General features: G+C 40.4%; 1 protein-coding gene across 1 annotated transcript in view; it reads left to right on the top strand.

The window, feature by feature from the left end:
- roraa (RAR-related orphan receptor A, paralog a) overlaps positions 1-21,161 on the top strand; it is a 564,142-nt gene that overhangs the window by 416,456 nt on the left and 126,525 nt on the right. Inside the window, exon 2 of the mRNA XM_034176482.1 lies at positions 5,743-5,772. Coding sequence (XP_034032373.1) covers positions 5,743-5,772 — 30 coding nt within the window. The remainder of the gene's footprint in view (positions 1-5,742; positions 5,773-21,161) is intronic.

Here is a 21,161-nt window from a genome sequence, read left to right as displayed (position 1 = left end):
GCCAGCTTTACTTAGATGTTCCAAGGTCAAGATATAAACGCTGGGGTGATCATGCTTTCGCGGTAGCTGGCCCCAGACTGTGGAATGAGCTACCTCTTGAGTTACGTACTATTCCTGACCTAGCACTTTTTAAATCTAAGTTAAAGACTTATTTATTTAAACTGGCTTTTAACACTTAGTGGGGAGGTGACATGTTCTGTTATTTTTATGTTCTTTTTTTATGTGTTGTTTTAAAATTTTATATGTGTTTTATTTTTGTAAATTTGTGTTTTTAATGTTAAGCACTTTGGACACTAGTCGGTGCTGTAAAGCGCTTTATAAATAAATGTTGATTGATTGATTGATTGATAGTTGTTTTACTATGTTATCAACTTTTTGTACAGCACTTTGGTCAGCGGAAGTTGTTAAATGTACTTTATAAATTAAGTTTATATATTTGACAAATTTTGAACAGCATGGTGCTTAGAGCTTTGACTTTCTTTGTGAAACATTGCAGGTTCAATTCCATGCTGGGACTGGCCCAGCAGTAAAGTGGGGTACACAACTGCTTTAAAGTGATGAGGAAAGTACTTATCGCCTTGGTGCAGGACATGTGCTACTCTAATTTCCCAAGCACCTGGGCTGAAAGTGCCTTTCGCAATGAGTGAGCAAGCCTTGCGCGCATCACTCTAAAATGCATTATTTTCAATGGGAACCTCTGCGCAAACGCGTGTTGCAGTAAGACGCGCAAAAACCAAGCTGAAATGTTGAACTGTTCCCGATGTGGGGCAAGTGAATAAATATATTTCTTAAAATATAAAGAAACATGAAACAGTGCTGTGCTATTTCATTTAATTTCGTATTACTCAATAGTTTAACAAAATAATCTAAGGTAAGGTATTTAAAAGTTTAAAAGTCAAAGCAGTAACATTTTAAAAACTATTGTGCCGATGTATTTGGCAAAAACAAAAATTGATCGAACAATTTACAAATATATAATGGTCAGCTCGACTGAGTGATTGATTCAGCGTACTGCAGCTAAAGGCTAAGCTAACATTAGCCAATAAACTAGTGTTCAGTGGTGCATGAACGTCACGTTTTATTTTCAGATTACTCATGTACCTTCGACAAATTTGCTGAAGCTCCATCGCTCAAACTGGTATGTGTATATAACCAAAAGTGAAGAATTTTGGACTGAGTATGTCTGCTCAATCAGGCCGGCTGTTTCAGCTCCTGTTCAGCCTCACAGATGAACAGTCGCTGAAAAAAGCTCCTACCAGCAGGGTGATTGATGTCCATCGCTCCTTCTTCTGCTTTTCACTGCTAATCTTGTGGTCATGACTCCCAGACTGAGTGTTTCGCTTTTTATTTAATTCTTTTTTCAGGAACACATGAGCCTTTACAAACTGCAAAACTTGTTCAGCCTCCAGGACACAAATATTTTCCGCATCCTCTTGTGACATTTCCAGCGTGCTACGCGTGCAGTCTGCAAGGCCCTTTACTGTCTGATTTTTTTTTTTTTTTACGCTCTAGATTTGTTGTTTTCTTTTGATACAGTTAACTAACCAGACAAACTATATTCTCTTTTTTTTTGGTTTTACATTACTAAGACCATGTAACATTCTACCAGTCACAACAAAGAGCTGTTTAACTGCTTCATACTTGGTTTCCACAGCTGCCTTGTTGTGTGGCATGTTAATACAACCCCTGGCAAAAATTATGGAATCACCGGCCTCGGAGGATGTTCATTCAGTTGTTTAATTTTGTAGGAAAAAAGCAGATCACAGACATGACACAAAACTAAAGTCATTTCAAATGGCAACTTTCTGGCTTTAAGAAACACTATAAGAAATCAGGAAAAAAAAAATTGTGGCAGTCAGTAACGGTTACTTTTTTAGACCAAGCAGAGGAAAAAAAATATGGAATCACTCAATTCTGCGGAAAAAATTATGGAATCATGAAAAACAAAAGAACGCTCCAACACATCACTAGTATTTTGTTGCACCACCTCTGGCTTTTATAACAGCTTGCAGTCTCTGAGGCATGGACTTAATGAGTGACAAACAGTACTCTTCATCAATCTGGCTCCAACTTTCTCTGATTGCTGTTGCCAGATCAGCTTTGCAGGTTGGAGCCTTGTCATGGACCATTTTCTTCAACTTCCACCAAAGATTTTCAATTGGATTAAGATCCGGACTATTTGCAGGCCATGACATTGACCCTATGTGTCTTTTTGCAAGGAATGTTTTCAGTTTTTGCTCTAAGGCAAGATGCATTATCATCTTGAAAAATGATTTCATCATCCCCAAACATCCTTTCAATTGATGGGATAAGAAAAGTGTCCAAAATATCAACGTAAACTTTTATTGATGATGTAATGACAGCCATCTCCCCAGTGCCTTTACCTGACATGCAGCCCCATATCATCAATGACTGTGGAAATTTACATGTTCTCTTCAGGCAGTCATCTTTATCAATCTTATTGGAACGGCACCAAACAAAAGTGCCAGCATCATCACCTTGCCCAATGCAGATTCGAGATTCATCACTGAATATGACTTTCATCCAGTCATCCACAGTCCACGATTGCTTTTCCTTAGCCCATTGTAACCTTGTTTTTTTCTGTTTAGGTGTTAATGATGGCTTTCGTTTAGCTTTTCTGTATGTAAATCCCATTTCCTTTAGGTGGTTTCTTACAGTTCGGTCACAGACGTTGACTCCAGTTTCCTCCCATTCGTTCCTCATTTGTTTTGTTGTGCATTTTTGATTTTTGAGACATATTGCTTTAAGTTTTCTGTCTTGACGCTTTGATGTCTTCCTTGGTCTACCAGTATGTTTGCCTTTAACAACCTTCCCATGTTGTTTGTATTTGGTCCAGAGTTTAGACACAGCTGACTGTGAACAACCAACATCTTTTGCAACATTGCGTGATGATTTACCCTCTTTTAAGAGTTTGATAATCCTCTCCTTTGTTTCAATTGACATCTCTCGTGTTGGAGCCATGATTCATGTCAGTCCACTTGGTGCAACAGCTCTCAAGGTGTGATCACTCCTTTTTAGATGCAGACTAATGAGCAGATCTGATTTGATGCAGGTGTTAGTTTTGGGGATGAAAATTTACAGGGTGATTCCATAATTTATTCCTCAGAATTGAGTCCATATTTTTTTCCCTCTGCTTGGTCTAAAAAAGTAACCATTACTGACTGCCACAATTATTTTTCCTGATTTCTTATAGTGTTTCTTAAAGCCAGGAAGTTGCCATTTGAAATGACTTTAGTTTTGTGTCATGTCTGTGATCTGCTTTTTTTCTACAAAATTAAACAACTGAATGAACATCCTCCGAGGCCGGTGAGTCCATAATTTTTGTCAGGGGTTGTAGAACACTAATGTTATTCAGCTGACGCATAGAACCCAGATCAGACATAATTTCTGTATTTTCTAGCATAATGTCACAATTGGTCAGAGCAGGAGCTTTTCACTGGAGGCACTTGAACAATTGCAGAATTCTGTCAGATTGTGTCCCTGAGGTGACTGTTTCCTCTCTATTGGCTCGGTGGAATTGGTATCAGTTATGTTTTCCGTGCGTATGTGTATAGGAGGCTGCAGCTTATTTGGTTTATCCCTCATTGCTCTTTGACTTGTTTCCCCTCAAACGTATCTGAAACATTGTTATCTGTAGCCAGACGCCTTTTTCACAGAGGGTTGTTGAATCATGTCAGCTTGCGATCCCCCGAGTTTCAAACGCAAGCTGTAGAAAAATTAGCCATTGCTGCCGCATGACAAGTGGGATCTATTAGTGTGCTTTTGCCCTGCAAAGCATGAGTATCCAGCAGACTGCTGGGGATCACAGCAGGCTCCTGGGGCACTGGACCAATGTTGCAGGCAGGAGAAGAAGTTGGGAGAAGAATCGAAGTGGCTCATTCGATGAGTTGACACCCGAAGGGATAAGGAAGGGCAGCGTGAGCAGGAACAACCCTGCTCAGCCTCAGCCAGGTCTGACACACACTGCTCAGACTGGCCACTAGTTTGACAAGCAGTTTGTGACTGCACACATCACTGCTTGTATCTCATTGGTAGATACCTCTTCAAATCCTTTGCACCACTCTGGCAATGCATTTATCTTCCTTCATGTAAGCCACAATGATGTTTACATCATTACTCCAGAGGTGTCATCTCCTTTTTTCCCTGGTCATCCAGTTTTTGACAACTGCTAAAATGGACAGATTTGCCATACAGCAACATACTCTCTATATTTCTTCATCATTAATGTAAATTAAGTCAAACATATAGTAACTTGCAAATGTTCATGTACCCATCCCTTTATTTGTCTAAAGAAATCTGGCTGGTTAAAGCGATGATTTGTATGAAGAATAATCCATACATTTTGTTTGTGTAATTACTTATGGGCTCTGAGAGTGGAGGTACTGTGCATGTAAATGGCTGTAATTCCTAAATGGTTAATGCAATGTTTCTGTTGAACCTCGAGGATGAAAGCTGAAAGTCAACACTATTGTCTCATTTCACTTCCACTATGATGACATACAGAGGCAAAATAGTCCAGTTCACTATGCATAGAATATATTTTTCTTTCATATTGTTTTGGAGATTTGGAAAACTGTACATTTTTGGAAACCTTAGGACCTACTGAACCTAAAAAACAATTTTTACATTTTTTTTCTGTACATTCGATGGCAGCCATCTTGGATTTTCAAAATGGTGATAATTTTTTGCTCATATCCTGCAATATCTCAGCTTCTAAGCATCATTGACTCCTAATTTTGGTGCCTAAACATTCATAATGTGCTTTGTTCTACACTGAAATATATTATATGATATCCATGAACCTAAGACACTGTAGATACTAGTATACTTTGTCGTGAAGAAGATTTCACATTTCTTTCCATCCTTTTTTGCAAACTGCACACAAAAAAGTGTTTACATCATTTTAAATAAAGATATTTTGTTTATCTTCGTGTGTTTTGTGTTGTATGTATTGGAGCACATTCAGTTATCCCATTGGAATCCTTGGCCACAAAAAAATGTATGTTTAGACATCAAAACCGGGAGTCTATGATACTTAGAAGCTGAGATACTGCAGGATTTGAGCACAAAATAGTCGCCTTTTTGAAATTCAAAGATGGCTGCCACAGAATGCATGGGGAAAAAATGTAAATATTATTTTTCAGGTTCAGTAGGTCCTAAGGTTTTCAAAAATGCATACTTTTCCAAATCTCCAAAAAAATATGAATGAAAATACACAAGAAACTGGACTAGCAGAAAAATAAAATGTGCCACAGAATGTGGTCATGTCTACACTTCTACTTTTGTCATTTCAGGGAGTTAAATAAGAGATTAGCCGATACTGATGTTGGTGGACTGTCGCCTGCTTTGGGCCACAGGCTTAGTCGGTGTACTTAGTCAACACATTAGCGTTACAGATTTTGCTTGCTTTGTGTACGAATTTTCACTCACTGGCTGGAGAGTGTATCGTATGAAGACCTTGTTGTTGATCTCAGTTTAGTATAGCTTGTAGTGCAGGCACCAGCGGACACACATACACACACAGCTCAGTGACCTTGGACATTGTCAGGCTGTGGGGCCACAAAGTTTTGACCTTCAAGCACATTGCTGTGATCACATAGATATAAATACAGAACACAGCTATATATACACATAGATTTTGATGGATATTTTACAATTGTTTTAATTCAACATATATTTATTCATGTTGGAATTGTTTTTCTTTTTTCTCTCTCTTTTCAGGTATCTCAGTCACAAAGAAGACGCACACCTGTAAGTACAGTCACTTTGTTTTAATCCAGTTCTTTTTTTTTCAGATGTGATTCTGAAACAGGTTCCTCATGAAGACTTGATTTAAACTAGTGTTGGGACAACTTGTTGTAACAGTTGACTACAACTAGCTTGACCCCAAACCATCAACTAATGTGTGCTCACATAATGCATTCTGGACTTTGCCTGAGTGCGTCACATCCTCAAAGTCCAGTTGGCCAGTGTGAGTGCTCTGGGCCATGGCTGGGTCTGGCCTGCTGGCGTGGGCCCGACTAGCACAGGTTGTTTGGGACACAGTCCAGCTGGACTTGGCCTTGATCACATATAATGTGATCACAAATGACTTTGGAGAACTGACCTTACATCACCAACATGACTGTTCAATTTAATGCAGATAGTGTCTGTGAAAACACTTTTGTGAAAAACAAAATTGTGGCACTTTGGAGATGGTTAACATCAATCCTCAAACACATGAAAATACTAGAGCACTGCAATCATAGAGCGCAAACCTACAAAGCTTACCGATTCCAATTTTTTCAACTTTTTTGGTTTCTGAATTCTTTTTTAAGATAATTTTCACAGAACATTGGTTATTTTTGCTATGCACAATTTGTCATTGCTTTTTGGCACTTGGTTTCTGGCTGATAACTGGAAGAGAGACAAACAGACATAAAATTGGATGCTCCATCCAGTTTTGGTGGTGTAGGCAAATCCATAACAGAAAAATGAGAGTGACTGAGGCAGTTTTTATTGAGATATAATGCAAAATGTTCACCAAATGGGCTTTTCAATATTAAATTCAAACAGTCACAAAAGCCACAATCTGGATCACATCCGGATCAAACTTTGTCAGGTGATAGTGAGTGTGAGTCTGTACATCACTTTCAAATATGAAAGTGATTGGGGCATGTTTCTTTAAGATACAATGTAAAATATACATTCAATGTGGATTTCAGTGTGAAATAATAAAAACAAAACAAGCAAAAATATAAATAAAAAATAATATAATAATAATAATAAAAGGATATGTAAACTGATTGAATAATTATATATATATATATATATATATATATATATATATATATATATATATATATATATATATATATATATATATATATATATATGGCTGAGTGGATCCTTGTCATTTGATTGGTGCTTTGTATGTCACATGACATGGATTATTTGTCCCATTTGTGTTGCATTGCATTCAGAGTGCGATTTGGTTCCACTGCACGCACGCACACACACACACACACACACACGCATGCGCACATACACGCACGCGTGCTGTGTGGAGGCTGTTAGCAGGAAGTTAGAATGAAAAGCTGGACTAATTTTGTCAGATTGTTTTTTTTTTTTTTTTGCTGCACTGAGTAAATAGTCCTTTTCTTTTGGTAGTACACACTCGCACTTTTGTGTGAGCGCGCGCGCACTGCGCACACGTGGGACAACAACAAAAGTGAGACGATTTAATTGAGCTAACTGACAATGCTAGTTCTTGTAACACACACAAAATCCACTCCGCTGTAAACCATCTGGATGCATGAAAAGATGAAAAGCTGACGTGAGTTTTGGCTGGACTGAGGAACTACACAGTCGTGTTTTTTTTTTTTTTATGGAAGTCTTAAGTCAGTGTATTGCATCACGGACTACATGTCACAATTTGGACTTTAGCAGCAGTGGAACACCAAAATGTAAGTCCCTTTTCTGTTTTTTTTTTAAATTAATATAATATCAAATGACAAGGATCTATTTTTGCCGTTGTATAAAACAAATCATGAATGTTTTTACATTCTTTCAATGGAATGAATATTTAATTCGGTGAAAGCTGGAACAAACCATTCAACTCATAAACATTCATTATTTGGATTATATATATATATATATATATATATATATACTGTGGTGGGCACACTTCCGATAACAGATAATTATCGAAGATAATGTTTTCATTATCGGATTATCTTTTTAAATAACTTTAAAAAACATCATCGGACTAATTATCTTCCAATGAGCTGACAATGCTAGTTCATGTAACACACACAAAATCCACTCCGCTGTAAACCATCTGGATGCATGAAAAGATGAAAAGCTGACATGAGTTTTGGCTGGACTGAGGAACTACACAGTCGTGTTTTTTTTTTATGGAAGTCTTAAGTCAGTGTATTGCATCACGGACTACATGTCACAATTTGGACTTTAGCAGCAGTGGAACACCAAAATGTAAGTCCCTTTTCTGTTTTTTTTAAATTAATATAATATCAAATGACAAGGATCTATTTTTGCCGTTATATAAAACAAATCATGAATGTTTTTACATTCTTTCAATGGAATGAATATTTAATTCGGTGAAAGCTGGAACAAACCATTCAACTCATAAACATTCATTATTTGGATTATATATATATATATATATATATATATATATATATATATATATATATATATATATACTGTGGTGGGCACACTTCCGATAACAGATAATTATCGAAGATAATGTTTTCATTATCGGATTATCTTTTTAAATAACTTTAAAAACCATCATCGGACTAATTATCTTCCAATGAATTGCCGTCCGATAACTTTTAGACCGATAGCGTAGTAAACCAAGCTGAACAGTGAAAAACATTTTTAAAACTTAAAAGCAGTTGAGACCTACCTGTTAAAATTTTCCTAATAGGTATATTGTTCTACCCTCTGCAAACAGAAGAGAGCTGTTTTCAGAAGAAACCACTCTATCCTGTAGGTAAAGGAGAACTGGTGACCCCCCAAAAAAATCATTTCCTTTAACACCATACTGATATAATCGCAGTATCACCCAAGTCATCCAGAGGCATACATTTTTAACTTATGGTTTAAATTTTAACCTACTCATTTTGGACAAGTTATTTAAAATTCCTGGCATGTCTGAAGTTTTATAAAGTGAAAATATCAGATATATGTTTTCGTTTTAAAGTAATGTGCTAATTTTTAAGGTTTTGTGAGCACATGCTGTGCCCGGCAGCAATGCATTATGGGTAGCATAGGGTAATCTCAGACGTTCACGACAGGACAAATGCATTTCAGATGCTCTGTTCAGGCTCCACGGACAACAGCATTAAACTCTAGTGCCTAAAACTCTTGTGAATATATTTTCTGGGTTTATAGACGTTATTGTATTTGCATTTGTTAAATTCCACGCATCTTAAATGTAGCAGACACGGATTACCTGGAATTTTGTTTGGCAAGTTTTCAAGGCCGCTACTGCTATCTACTGGCCAGTAGTTTTCACGGCAGTATTCGCCCCAAGTACTAAGCGTCTGGGTATCAGTAGATGGCAGTGTTCTATTTATTTTGACCCGGTTAAATTTTGGTGGTCAAATCAACTTTTTGGCTTTGCAAATGGCTTTTTTTTTTTTTTTTTACAAATTAAGTTTAAAAACAAAACAACAACAAAAAACATTACAAGACAGCTCTGCAGTTGGATGCTTGTAGCTCTTCAGCAGCAGGAGGTGGTCGTGAGATGTTAAAGCTTGTTACTCCACTACCATATTTCATTTGTAACTACATAGATATTATTGTCTAACTGACATGCTGATCAGTCAGTACTTTGTCATCAATTATGTCTGTGCTGCCCCCTTTCAGAGTTCAGCCATTTCCATCCTGGAGAGAAGATAATAACTTCAAAAAGGAAATTAAAAGGCTGTACCGTCTTATGACTGCTTGACAATTGTGCACAGTTAAAGTAACCAGTGTTGAAGTCTCCCTTTGTTTTCTGCAAGGCCTTGCAGCTGAACAACACGGATGTGGTGTTGCACGGTGGTTTGTAACTTTTCAGGCTGCATTATCTACTAAGAGTTTGAGTGTTTCAAAGTGCAGATCATATTACACAGACTAAAAGCTGCTAACACAGTACGGGGCAGAACAGGCTTCACACTTCACATGATAGATTTTTTTTAACACTCCATCAATAGTCAACAAGCTTTGTAGCCCTACCCACCAGGTTTTTTGAAACTCGAGTCTCCTCATGAAGAATTGATGAGGTCAAACCTGTAGAAATCAATAACATCCAAAAGATTTGTGCAGAAATTTGACATGAATGAAGTGTAATTGGAAGGAGGGGGAAAAAGCACGTACAAATGCTTTTGTGTCGTGTGGGTGTGTGCACACGTGTGTGTTCATACCCCACTGTGTGAATGGGAGAAACTAGCCCCGAAGGCTATCCTTTCACTCTGATCACTCTGATGAAACTTGTGGAGAGGGAAGGCCAGAGGGCTTTTTCTGGTGCTCGGTCTGAGTGTGTTTTATAGCGAGAAACCCTGTAAAACAGCTCGCTCTTACTTACCTCAGACAGCAGGGCAAAGGATGTGATCTTCTCCACTCGACAGCTCTGCCTAACTCAAACAGGCCTGTCAAAACAGCAGCATGATTGTGTGTTAAACTATTTGCTCGTGTGCAGGAGCTGCGATCGTTTTTTGTTTTTGTTTTTTTAAGCACGTTTGGGTCAGGATATGTTCAAGGTAGATCAGAAATGCTTTGACCCAACCGCCCACCGCCACACTATCTTAATTAGCACGGCGCTAAGCACCTCTACACCGGAAGGAGGCTCAAATCAAAGAGCATGATTTAGGAGTCTTTGGTTCAAAGCCCTGGGCGCAGGCCGGACTGCAGCGTCTCATTTCACTGAGAAATATTCAGATCTTGTTCATGTGAGGAAATCAAAGTAAAGCCCCCTTAACAAGTAGTTGATTGCTCTCCCTCGCAGACAGGAAGCGGCTGTTGGAACTCGTCGGCGCTGTGTGCACAAGAAACCTTCAGGAGGCCAGTGGCTGGTCATTGATGATGTGGATGGAAGGCGTTTTTCAGAGACGTCTGGCGATTATGTGGCAATAATGAGGAAGATCATTTTGTCCTGCGCGGTTCTAATCAGACGAGATGTGTTTCACGGTGAAAACATAGACGTGAGCCACGGGGACGTGTGTGCGCTTCGAAGGTCTCCTCCGTCCAACCGAGACCGAAGGAACGACCCCAGTCTCAGAGTAACTCCCCACTCTGCCTGAGTGATCAAACTGCTCGAAGCTCCCCGTCGTGCCAGTCCCCTCATCAATATAAATTACAGGGGCAGCTGTTCACTGGCACACTCCTCTGCCTGCTCCCCGTCTCCCCTCCCATCCGTCTTCTGTCTCATTTCTACCTGTCTCCCATCTACCTGAATGGCGTATAACCTCTGAGCCATCAGATGATGACATACTACATAAAAATTAATGCTTATATCGTCGCACCAATGACTGTGACAGCCGCTCCTCATTCAGGCCGTTATAAGGATTTATGTAGATTTACTGTCTGAGGCGACAGCCTGTCTCACTCTCTGTCTTGTGGTTTCTCCCTCTTTCACCATGAGGGGCAGCCCCCCGCTTGGATGTTCTCTTACCGCGAAACAGTTATTTTCACTGAGACATCAAATGTGGTTTTCCTGCACTTGTCAGTGCTACAAACACTGTTGTTGTACAGGATTTTTACACCCCTGTAGCCCAGATCAGAGGTGAAGGGGTGTATAGGAATCACCCCCTGTCCATCTCTCTGTCCTTTGGCCCATTGTCAGTGCACCACCTCCCGAAATGTTTGGTGGATTTCAGTAGAACTTCACACAGTGGTAGCACCACCATGTGAAGATGTCCACAAAGGAAACTTATTCTGGTCTGATGACTTCAAAGGGAGATAATTGGACTTTTGCTGCTTGTTTTAATGGCTCAACTTTGTCAAATGGGTCTACAAAATTTGACCAATTTGTTACGTTTGGTATTTCGTCACAAAGGATTTATTACCATTGAAGATGTACATGAATGATTACATGAACACATGCAAGCAAGTAGTATGGCTGAGGTGAGGTTATAATTTTGTCAACTTGATCACAGATCTATAATTTGTGCCTAAAATGGTCTGTTTTTCAAGCTCATTTATGGTCATATTTAAATACGGATGTGGACGGAGCCTTTACCAATAACTGTGGGGATGGTATAAAGTTCATGTGAGACAGAACACGAAGTACAATGGCAAAACGTTTTAAAGACAGTTTTATACATAATCCTACTGTGAATAATTTAGTGGCTGCCAGGTGTCCTCCGTCAACACCGCTGCCTGCTCTTTTGTGTCTTTTATAAACATTGTCATGACTTCTTTGAACATTACCATGTTTGATGTTGTCCGTAACTTTCAACAGCGTCTGCGGCGCCCTCCGATAGATGGTTTTCTTCATTTTAAAGCTCATGTGAAAGACGTATGGAAATATGTGGGTGGTGATGTTATGACATTTGCGATGTAAAGAGAGATTTTTTCTGTAAATGAGCCCTTCGTGTTCATGTTGGCAGTGAATAAGAATAAGATCAACTTTATTTATCCCGAAATAAATTATTTTTCCAGAATACCGAAACAGTGACAGTAAACAGTATTCAAATAATGAATGTTTATGAGTTCAGTGGTACGAATATTTCATGAGGTGAAAGCTGGAACATACCATTCAATGAGGCGAAGCCGAGTTGAATGGTATGTTCCAGCTTTCACCAAAATAAATATTCAATCTATCGAAAGGATCTATGATAAATAGATGTAAAATAAATGTAAAATGGATCCTTGTCATTTGATATTTATTAATTTATAAACAACGGAAAAGGGACTTACATTTTCGTGTTCCTCCACTGCTAAAGTTGAACACAAAATGGTGATGCTGTGCACTGACTTCATACTTCCAAAAAAAAAAAAGGCTGTGTCGAAAACTCACATCACAGCTCTTCATTGCATCCAGATGGCTTACAGCGGAGTGGATTTTTGTTTGTGTGTGTTGGAAGAACTAGCACCAAAAGTTAGCTCAATCAAATCATCGTCGCTTGTGGTGTTATCCCGCGTGCACGCGCGCTCACACAAAAAGGACGCGCTTGTGGGCGTGTGTACTACCAAAAAAAGGACTGTGTATTTCCTCAGTGCAGTGAAAAAAACAGAGAAATTAGTCTAGCTTTTCATTCTAACTTTTTGCTAACAGCCTCCAGACGGCTTACAATGCAGTGGATTTGTTTTGTGTGTGTGTGCGTGCGCTTGCGTTGTGTGTGTGTGCATGCGTGTTGTGTGTGTGTGTGTGTATGTGTGTGCGCGCGTATGTACATGCACATGCGTGTGTATGTGCATGGGCGTGTGTGCGTGTGTGTGCAGAGTGCAATGGTACCAAATGTATGGAACCAAATTTACACTCTAAATGGAACCAAATCGCACTCTAAATGCAATGCAACACAAATGGGACAAATAACCCATGTCATGTGACATACAAAGCACCAATCAAATGACAAGGATCCACTCAGCCATTATATAATGAACAATGATTTATTGAGACATTTGCACAACATGTTCCACAATATTGCACATAACTCTAAGTAACTTAATAACTCTGAATAACTCTTTTCATTATTCATCCTGCAGAGGAGGGAGGAATTATACAGTCTGATTGCCACAAGTAGGAAGGACCTCCTGTGGCATTTTGTTGTGCACTTCGGTGGTCTCAGTCTGTGGCTGAAGGTGCTCTGACAGGATGTCAGTGTGGCATGCAGGGGGTGGGAGCTGTTGTCCAGGTTACTGAGCAGTTTCCTCAACATCCTCCTCCCCCAGCACACTACAGCGTAGAAGATGATGCTCTAGACCACTTAGTAAAGTGTCTGCAACATAATTCTTCAGACATTGAAAGATCTGAGCCAGTTAGCAGTTTTTGTTTTTTGTTGAGACCTGATATGCATCCTCGCTGTCTCCTGCTGCCTGGTGTTGCTATGTGATGCGTTTGTGTTTCCACTTGTTGAGAGAGACGGTCTGGAACAGAGGATCACATGTAGCATCTGATAACACTGAGATTAGACATCTCACCTCTAATCTACCATCAGCAGTTTGAGGCGGTGTTTCACAGCACGAGTAGTCAAGGCCTAGCTATCACACACACACACACGCGCACACACACACACACACACACGCACACTGTTATTCTCCTGCACACATGGATTTACATCATATTCACTGTTCAATTATTCAGTAAGTGTTCAGACTGTGACACACAACAGGACAGTTATTGATTCAGCGTCTTACATAAGTAAAAGATGAAGGAAATCCTTATAAATGAGCCCTTAGTGTCCATGTTGTCATGTTGGCCACCGAATTTTGATGTTTATTCAATCTTGTGCTACCAGTGAACAGTATTTCAGTATGTAAAACACCAACACTGCAAACCAGAGGCCACAGGTCTCAGTTTGCATCTTTCTGACCACCACACACCACACCCGCATAAGCCGCAGAAAAAGTAGATGAAAACCATTGCTGACAGTCATTTACGCTTTTTGTGTGTTTCTGTAGGAGGTTAACTCATCTTCTGTAAGGACAGTCTCCCGTTGCTTATTTTTGTTACCTGATTGTGTTCATTATTGGTGCAAAAAAGTAAATAAATTGATACCCAATTAGAATGCCTGAATTTAGGTGTAATTGTGATAAAAGCAGCATTGTAGAACATTGTGTTAAATCTGGATTTTTTATTTTTTTTTTATGTTTTTAAAAATTTGTGGTATTGAAACAAATCCAAAAAAGTGAATAAATGGATGCACATTGGGGGGAATCTTCTGTAAAACTAGGTGAAGGTGGAGATTCGGGTGCAATATCCATGAATCAGGGCTGTCTACTATTCTCTGAGCAATAATGCAACCTCAAACGCAGTTGTGTAATGACCATTGTATGTACTCAGATACATTTAGCAATATTCAGTTATAATCATATATTGGTGCATATAGAATAATAGGCAATATGAATTTTACCTCCTATTTAAAAAAATTGAGCCAGATTTCCACAATTTTAAATTTGGGAGAGAAATTCTGGCCATATTTTTCATGTTTCACCATGAAGCATGTAAAGCCTTTGCTGAGGTATGCACTCCAATAAATGTCTTTCTGGTTCTATATTATTCTGTCTGTCCTCTGCATTAGTGTTTGTAAGACAGGAATTCTCAAACATTTTCTTTCTTTGTAGAAGTTGAAAAGCAGTTGTGCTGCCCCTGTCCCAAAAAAATGATTTAATATTTGTTTTTACGACATCAAGCAAAAATTATAACAAAAGAGCCCATTTTAATGTGGTTTATTAAAATATGGTGATCACACTTGATGAGTATTTCCTTTTTTAAAGAGTTCCATTTCAAAAATCTACATTTTGGAGCAAGAATCTTGAAATGATGTGCATATGTCTGTGATCTGTCATGTGTTTTTGTTTTGCTGCTTGTAGTAGCTGTCACAATAAATGTAAAAAAAAACAAAAAAAAACAAAAGCCGCCTGCATGAAACTGTATGACCTGACTCCAGGACTCTTTACGACCATTTAGAAAGTCAGAATTTTTACACCACGGGCCCTATCTTGTAGATCTGTGGTACATGGTCAGGCAGAGTCTATACACATTGTGAACCTGTCCGTGGAAGGTGCATCTGATACAGTAGAGGTGGGCGGATCGATCCTAATATCAATACCAACGCTGGTATTGATATTGAACAATCCTTGTGTAAAAAAATCAATACTCAAGCTTTTTTTCTCTCCTGCACACACTGAGTGCTGTGCACGCAGATTCATCAAAGTCTACTCTCTGTCTGTAAGAGCAGCTGCCGATGGCTTTGGCACGAAGCTGATGGCGGAGCAAAAGCGCCACCGTGTTGAAGCCTCACAGGACATGTTGTGACATGCCCAGCTCTTCCACAATTTCTCGGATAGTCACACGCCTGAAAAGCCACCGAAAGCCGTCTGAATCTTCCGAATGCTGGAAGAGGTGGGCATCATTTTTCGGAGTCCATCATGTCCTGTGAGAATTCAACACGGTGGCGCTTTTGCTCCGCCATCAGCTTTCATCGCCATCGCTCTCCACCGTTGTGCGGACGTCTTTAAACCGGTTGTACTGCTCCTTAATCTGTGTGATGCCCAGAGGATCGTCACCGAAAGCCGTCTGAATAATTTGAATGGTTTCCACCTGGCTGTCGCCCAGTTTCTGTCAAAATTTGATGCAGTCGCGCTGCTCCAGTCGTTCCGCCATTTCCTTGCAAAGAAAAAACGACGAGAGACTCCACCCATCCTCACACAAAGGCTGCTTACAAGCAAATGACACAACCGACAGGCGTGAAAAAAATCACGCATGCGCACGAAGGTTCAAGGTTGGCTCATGCAAGCACGCGTGATTCAAATCCATCAGGTTTTTGAAAAAATAAAAAGGTCGGATACTTTTCTAACAGACCTCATATACTGTTAAATCTCGATGAAGCTGAACACAGTGTGACACAGCGGTGCTTGGAGTATTTCTTTTCCTGCTTATAAAAATGTTACATTTTAAATATTTTCCTGCATATTGTCATGCTAAAATACCATGAACACTGTTGACAAGAGCCAGGCCGAAAATAATAAGTCATGTCTGAGAGCATGCGCTAGCTATGCTTTGCCACATCCACAACACCATGGAACTGCCCTGAATGGATGGTCCTGTATGGCAACCACCGAGGCAGACACCTGGTCCATTCCCACATCTCTAAAATAACCATCATCTATGTCCTCTTGGTTTTCTGCAGCTACTGGGGGCCTCAACACTCCTGTGTACTGGACAGTGATGCTGGTAACACGTTACTTAGTAACGCGTTACTCTAATCTGACCACTTTTTTTAGTAACGAGTAATCTAACGCGTTAATCTTTCCAAATGAGTAATCAGATTAAAGTTACTTCTCCAAGTCACTGTGCATTACTATTATTTTTACATTGTGGGTCGATAGCAGCATTAAACTTGGTCCGTGGGCAGGAGGTCGGGGTTCGACTGAACTGTCCACTTTAAGCGAGCTGTGAGCTTTTCATCCGCTTTTTCTGCAGCAGCTACGACTCGTCCTCACCTCTTAAAGCGCGGTGACAACAGCACACCTGCACTGAGCTTTACAAAGACATTTTTATGCTTTTTTTTTCTCCTTTATTTAGAATTCTGAGCTGAGCTGCTCCGTATCTGCTGCTAAAAACAGCTGATCCTCCACAACGCGTCAACAACTAACACTATTTTCCACTCACATGCAACTAAACTCTCTTTCTGAGGACCACATGATGTGAAAACACAATAAAACTTTCTTACCTGTAAATCTGGTCATGTTTTCTGCATAAATAAATGTTATCCATTCTTTGTGCTCAAACACCAAAGCAGGGGCGAATCCAAATGGAATGGGGGCGTGGGGCAGGGATGTGCCCCCCTCACAACACCCCTAGATTAAAGGTCCAGTTTTGAAGCCATTTTTTTACTACAACTACTAATACTACTTAAAATAATATTAATTTCGACAAGTAAAATGTTTAGAGAATTTAAATGTTAGAAAAATGTTAGAATTAATTTAATAGTTACGTTTATAAACAATGTAGGTTAGAAATTACAAGTTTTACTGTTACAGTGCTGTCAACAGTTAAATATGAGGTCAAGAAAGACGTCTTTATTTTACTTTTTATAAAACAAGTATTTATTTTCATTGAAGTCAAGAAAGGGTGACTATAAAGTGAGTTTTGGCAAAACAAGTATCATTGTCATGTTGAGGTGGCAGAGGGTTGTTGTCGGCAGCTGGGGAAAGTAACTAAAAAAGTAACTAGTAATCTAACTTAGTTACTTTTCCAATTGAGTAATCAGTAAGTAACTAAGTTACTTTTTCAAGGAGTAATCAGTAATTGGATTACTTTTTCAAAGTAACTGTGGCAACACTGGTACTGGATCATTCAATTCATTTTAATTATATAATATTAAATCACAACAATGCTGCCCCAAGGCACTTCACAATGGTAAATTCTAACTTTACCCCCCCCCCCCCCAAGATGTCATAGCTGACACACCCTCACAATTGAAGTGATACTCCTCATTCTAGTCTCTCTCAGTAACTGCTCGTTTGATACAAAATCATTCCAGTGGTACCCAAGAATCCTTCAAAGACATTTAGTAGTAAAGGCATCCACTTGTTGTCATCAGGCCGGAAACAACAAAGTAGTACTATTTGAAAGTATATCACAAACCTTTGTACGTACATGTAGTCAGTTCCATTTCTGAGACTAAACACCCCTAAGTCCTACACACTCTAGAACACATATGCACTAGGGTTGTGGAGATTAATCGATATGAATCAGTGTCTAGATACAAACGTGCACGATGCGAGTGTATCGATTCATTCAGTGTGCATAGATTCAATTGTCATCTGAAATTGCAATGGATGGGTCGCTGCATGCTTGCATCGATTTTTTTTTCTGAGGCACATTGAATGCATCATCACTGATGGAAGCCTGAAAGCACATTTCCACCGCAACAAATCTATTTCAAAATGGAAACCTGCGAGAACAGCAGCAAGCAGATGGAAGACATTTTTGACGCACCTGAACCATTTAAATCAGGCGTTTGGAGACATTTTGGCTTTTTTAAAGATGAGAAACTTGACAAGACACAGGTCGTTCGGAAAGAATCCTGTGGCCACCGGTGCACCACTTGGCAAGACTGGTAAGAAAGTATCTCAAATTACTTTTGCCAAGGTGGTACTTTCTCAGTGAGTGACTCACTTTAAGTCACTCATTGAGAGTGACATTGTTTTACTGTTTACTGTACTGTTTCAGTTCTGACAGTGTGATCAAACAGGTTCCACATATGAGGGAACTGATTCCTGTTTCTTAATGTTGCATCTGGTAAATTTGCTGCTTATAAGAAGTAAAACAAATCCTCTGCCTCTAGTAGAATCAGAAGAAGAATACCATAGTACCATACTGAATTGCAGCTTCTTATTTTCTATTTAAATTTTTGGTATAATTTCTTTGCATCGTGTTGAATCGCTTCGTATTGCACCAAATTGCATCATATCGCATTGTGAGGAATTGAATCGCCGTCAAATATATCAAATCACATTGAATCAGGAACAGGGGTGAATCGTATCGCATCGTATCATCACTACTGTCATGTATCGCAAGATGTATCGTATCACTGGTAGTGTATCAAGAGGTGTATCGAATCGTTGTCAGTGATGAGATTCACATCCCTAATGTGCACACATGAGCGCAGGTGCTCCTACTACTTTAAGAACGTTGTTGTGTGTTGGGGGGGTGTGGCTGGACATTTTGGTGTTCTTTTCTTTTCTTTGCTCTCCAGGTGGTATGAAAACTGATTTGTCTGTGGAGAAGGTGCTGGCTGAAGAGTCCTTCACCCTCATCAACGTTATGTGCAGCACCTGTGGATGGTGCTCAAGTGCAACCTTAAAGACTTTCATCTGAAGCAGATAATGAGATGGCGTTCTGCATTTAAGCCATGTGTGATTCAAGCAGAATTGCCGGGAACTCGACCTTGTGATGTTCGTTTGTGAGACGCTGAGGACCACGCCTGGGTTTGACACATCGTGCCTGTGAAGGAAGAAGGGTGAGGGACACATGCTGTCAGCACACATCTGAGGTGATTAATTGTCTGACTAATTGTTGATAGTAACTTGGTATTTTGTTACGCAGTAGATTTGAATTGTGATGAGAATTGTGCAGCTCGCTTCTCACTGCCGTGGCGTGCGGAGTGGTAATCCTCCACCTGTTGTGAGAAGCTGCTCATTTACATAAAGCTTAAATGCAGACCTGAATGTGTTGCTGATAGTGTGTGCCTTTTGAAGGATATTGGTTGTAACTGCTGACTTACCTCACCGTTTCTATCCTTCGCAGAGAGTCGGTTTGTCGTGTCCACCTGGGGGGTGTTTGGCGGTAAAGTGAGTCCAGAAGCGCCGGGCTTCGATCCTTTTAGGCGCTGAAGAGCGTGCCAGCCTTCACTCCACCAGACTGACGCATCTTTTGTTCATACACTTTGTTATGCACCAGAGGGTGGAAAAAATAAATTGTTTTGTTATTGGAACCGCTTTCTGGTTATTTTAGCGCTGGGTTCCATCAGACGCAGGTCCGCTCCTCAACCCGCGTCGACACATAACAGTAGTTCCCGGCCATTCCATAATGGACCCAGGGGCAGAGGTGGTTCCTTTCGCCGAAAGAGTACAAGAACACTTGGAGAAAATATGGGAGCAATTACAGCATCTCGCAAACCAAATTAAACAAACAGACGCCCGTGTTACGGAGCTTGCAGCGCAAGCCGTTCCGCTTCCTGCTGCTCCAGCTGCGGCACCATCGATACCGGTGCAGATAACTCCGTCACCCAGAGATTCGGCGTCCGAACCGATTATTTGTCATCCGGAGCCTTATGCGGGAGACATTGAAGCTTGTGTTTCGTTTTTGATGCAATGTTCTCTGGTTTTTGCTCAGCGACCGGCTTCCTTCTCTTCTGATGGGAGCCGTGTTTCATATGTGACAAATTTGCTCCGAGGTGACGCCTTAGCTTGGGTCACAGCGTTGTGGAGTAACAATTCGCCATTGTTAGGATCCTTTAAGGATTTCTCCCGGGAGTTCCGACTGGTTTTTGACCATCCGGTGAAAACGAATACCGTTGCCCAACGGTTGCTGAATCTTAGGCAGGGGAGGCGGAGTGCGGCGGAGTATTCTGTGGACTTCCGGATTTTTTCTGCTCAGTCAGGTTGGAACGCCGCAGCTTTACGAGGAGTGTTTGTAGATGGGTTAAATGAGTCATTAAAAGACGAGCTGGCAGTCCGTGACGAGCCAAACGATTTAGATGAGCTAATATTGTTGGTGATTCGTCTAGATGATAGGATTAAGGAGCGTGGACGCGAAAGAGGGCGGCCATCAGAACGGGTTTTTTTGTCTCGGGGCTTTCCCCGAAACAGATCTGGGCCGCCTCTTCTTCGCCCCACTGAGGCTCCTCCGACGGGACCTCTGGCTCCTCTTGCAGACGAGCCCATGCAGCTCGGACGAGCTGAGACCGCTGTATTGCCCCGACATATAAGCGTCAAGAAAAATAATGGTGACGTATCTCCAGGTGTTCTGGGACAGGCGAAATAATACACACACACAAAAAAAAAAAAAAAAAAAAAACTTGTATGGGCTAATGTTTTGTTTCTTTGAATAGGGGTTATAATTTGTTTGGGGAGTCAGAGGCGTGTCTGGTGGAGTGAACGATAGGCGGTTAGAAGCCCGTCTGGACTCACTTGATCGTTGTTTTTTATGTGTATTTAGGTATTTTCTGTTTGGGTCTGGGGTCGTTTTGTTTTGTTGTTTTTTATTTCCCTACTTCCCTAACCCCAACCTCACTTGCCCCAAGACCGTTCGTCTTGTGGGTTGTGGGGTGGTGCAGGTTGGTCACGCTGAGCGTTCTCAGAAGACCTCTGCACCTAGGGGGGGGTTGTTAGGGGCGTTTTTCTTGGTTTGGTTAGGGCCCGGTTCCACTCCAGCCTCGGTGGGCCTTTGTACCGTTCGTCATTGGTGTTGCCGGGGT

This window comes from Thalassophryne amazonica, chromosome 8, assembly GCF_902500255.1.
Source record: "Thalassophryne amazonica chromosome 8, fThaAma1.1, whole genome shotgun sequence".
NCBI classification, from domain to species: domain Eukaryota; kingdom Metazoa; phylum Chordata; class Actinopteri; order Batrachoidiformes; family Batrachoididae; genus Thalassophryne; species Thalassophryne amazonica.
Note: the sequence above shows the minus strand (reverse complement) of the source record. Positions and strands in the feature narration are given on the sequence as shown.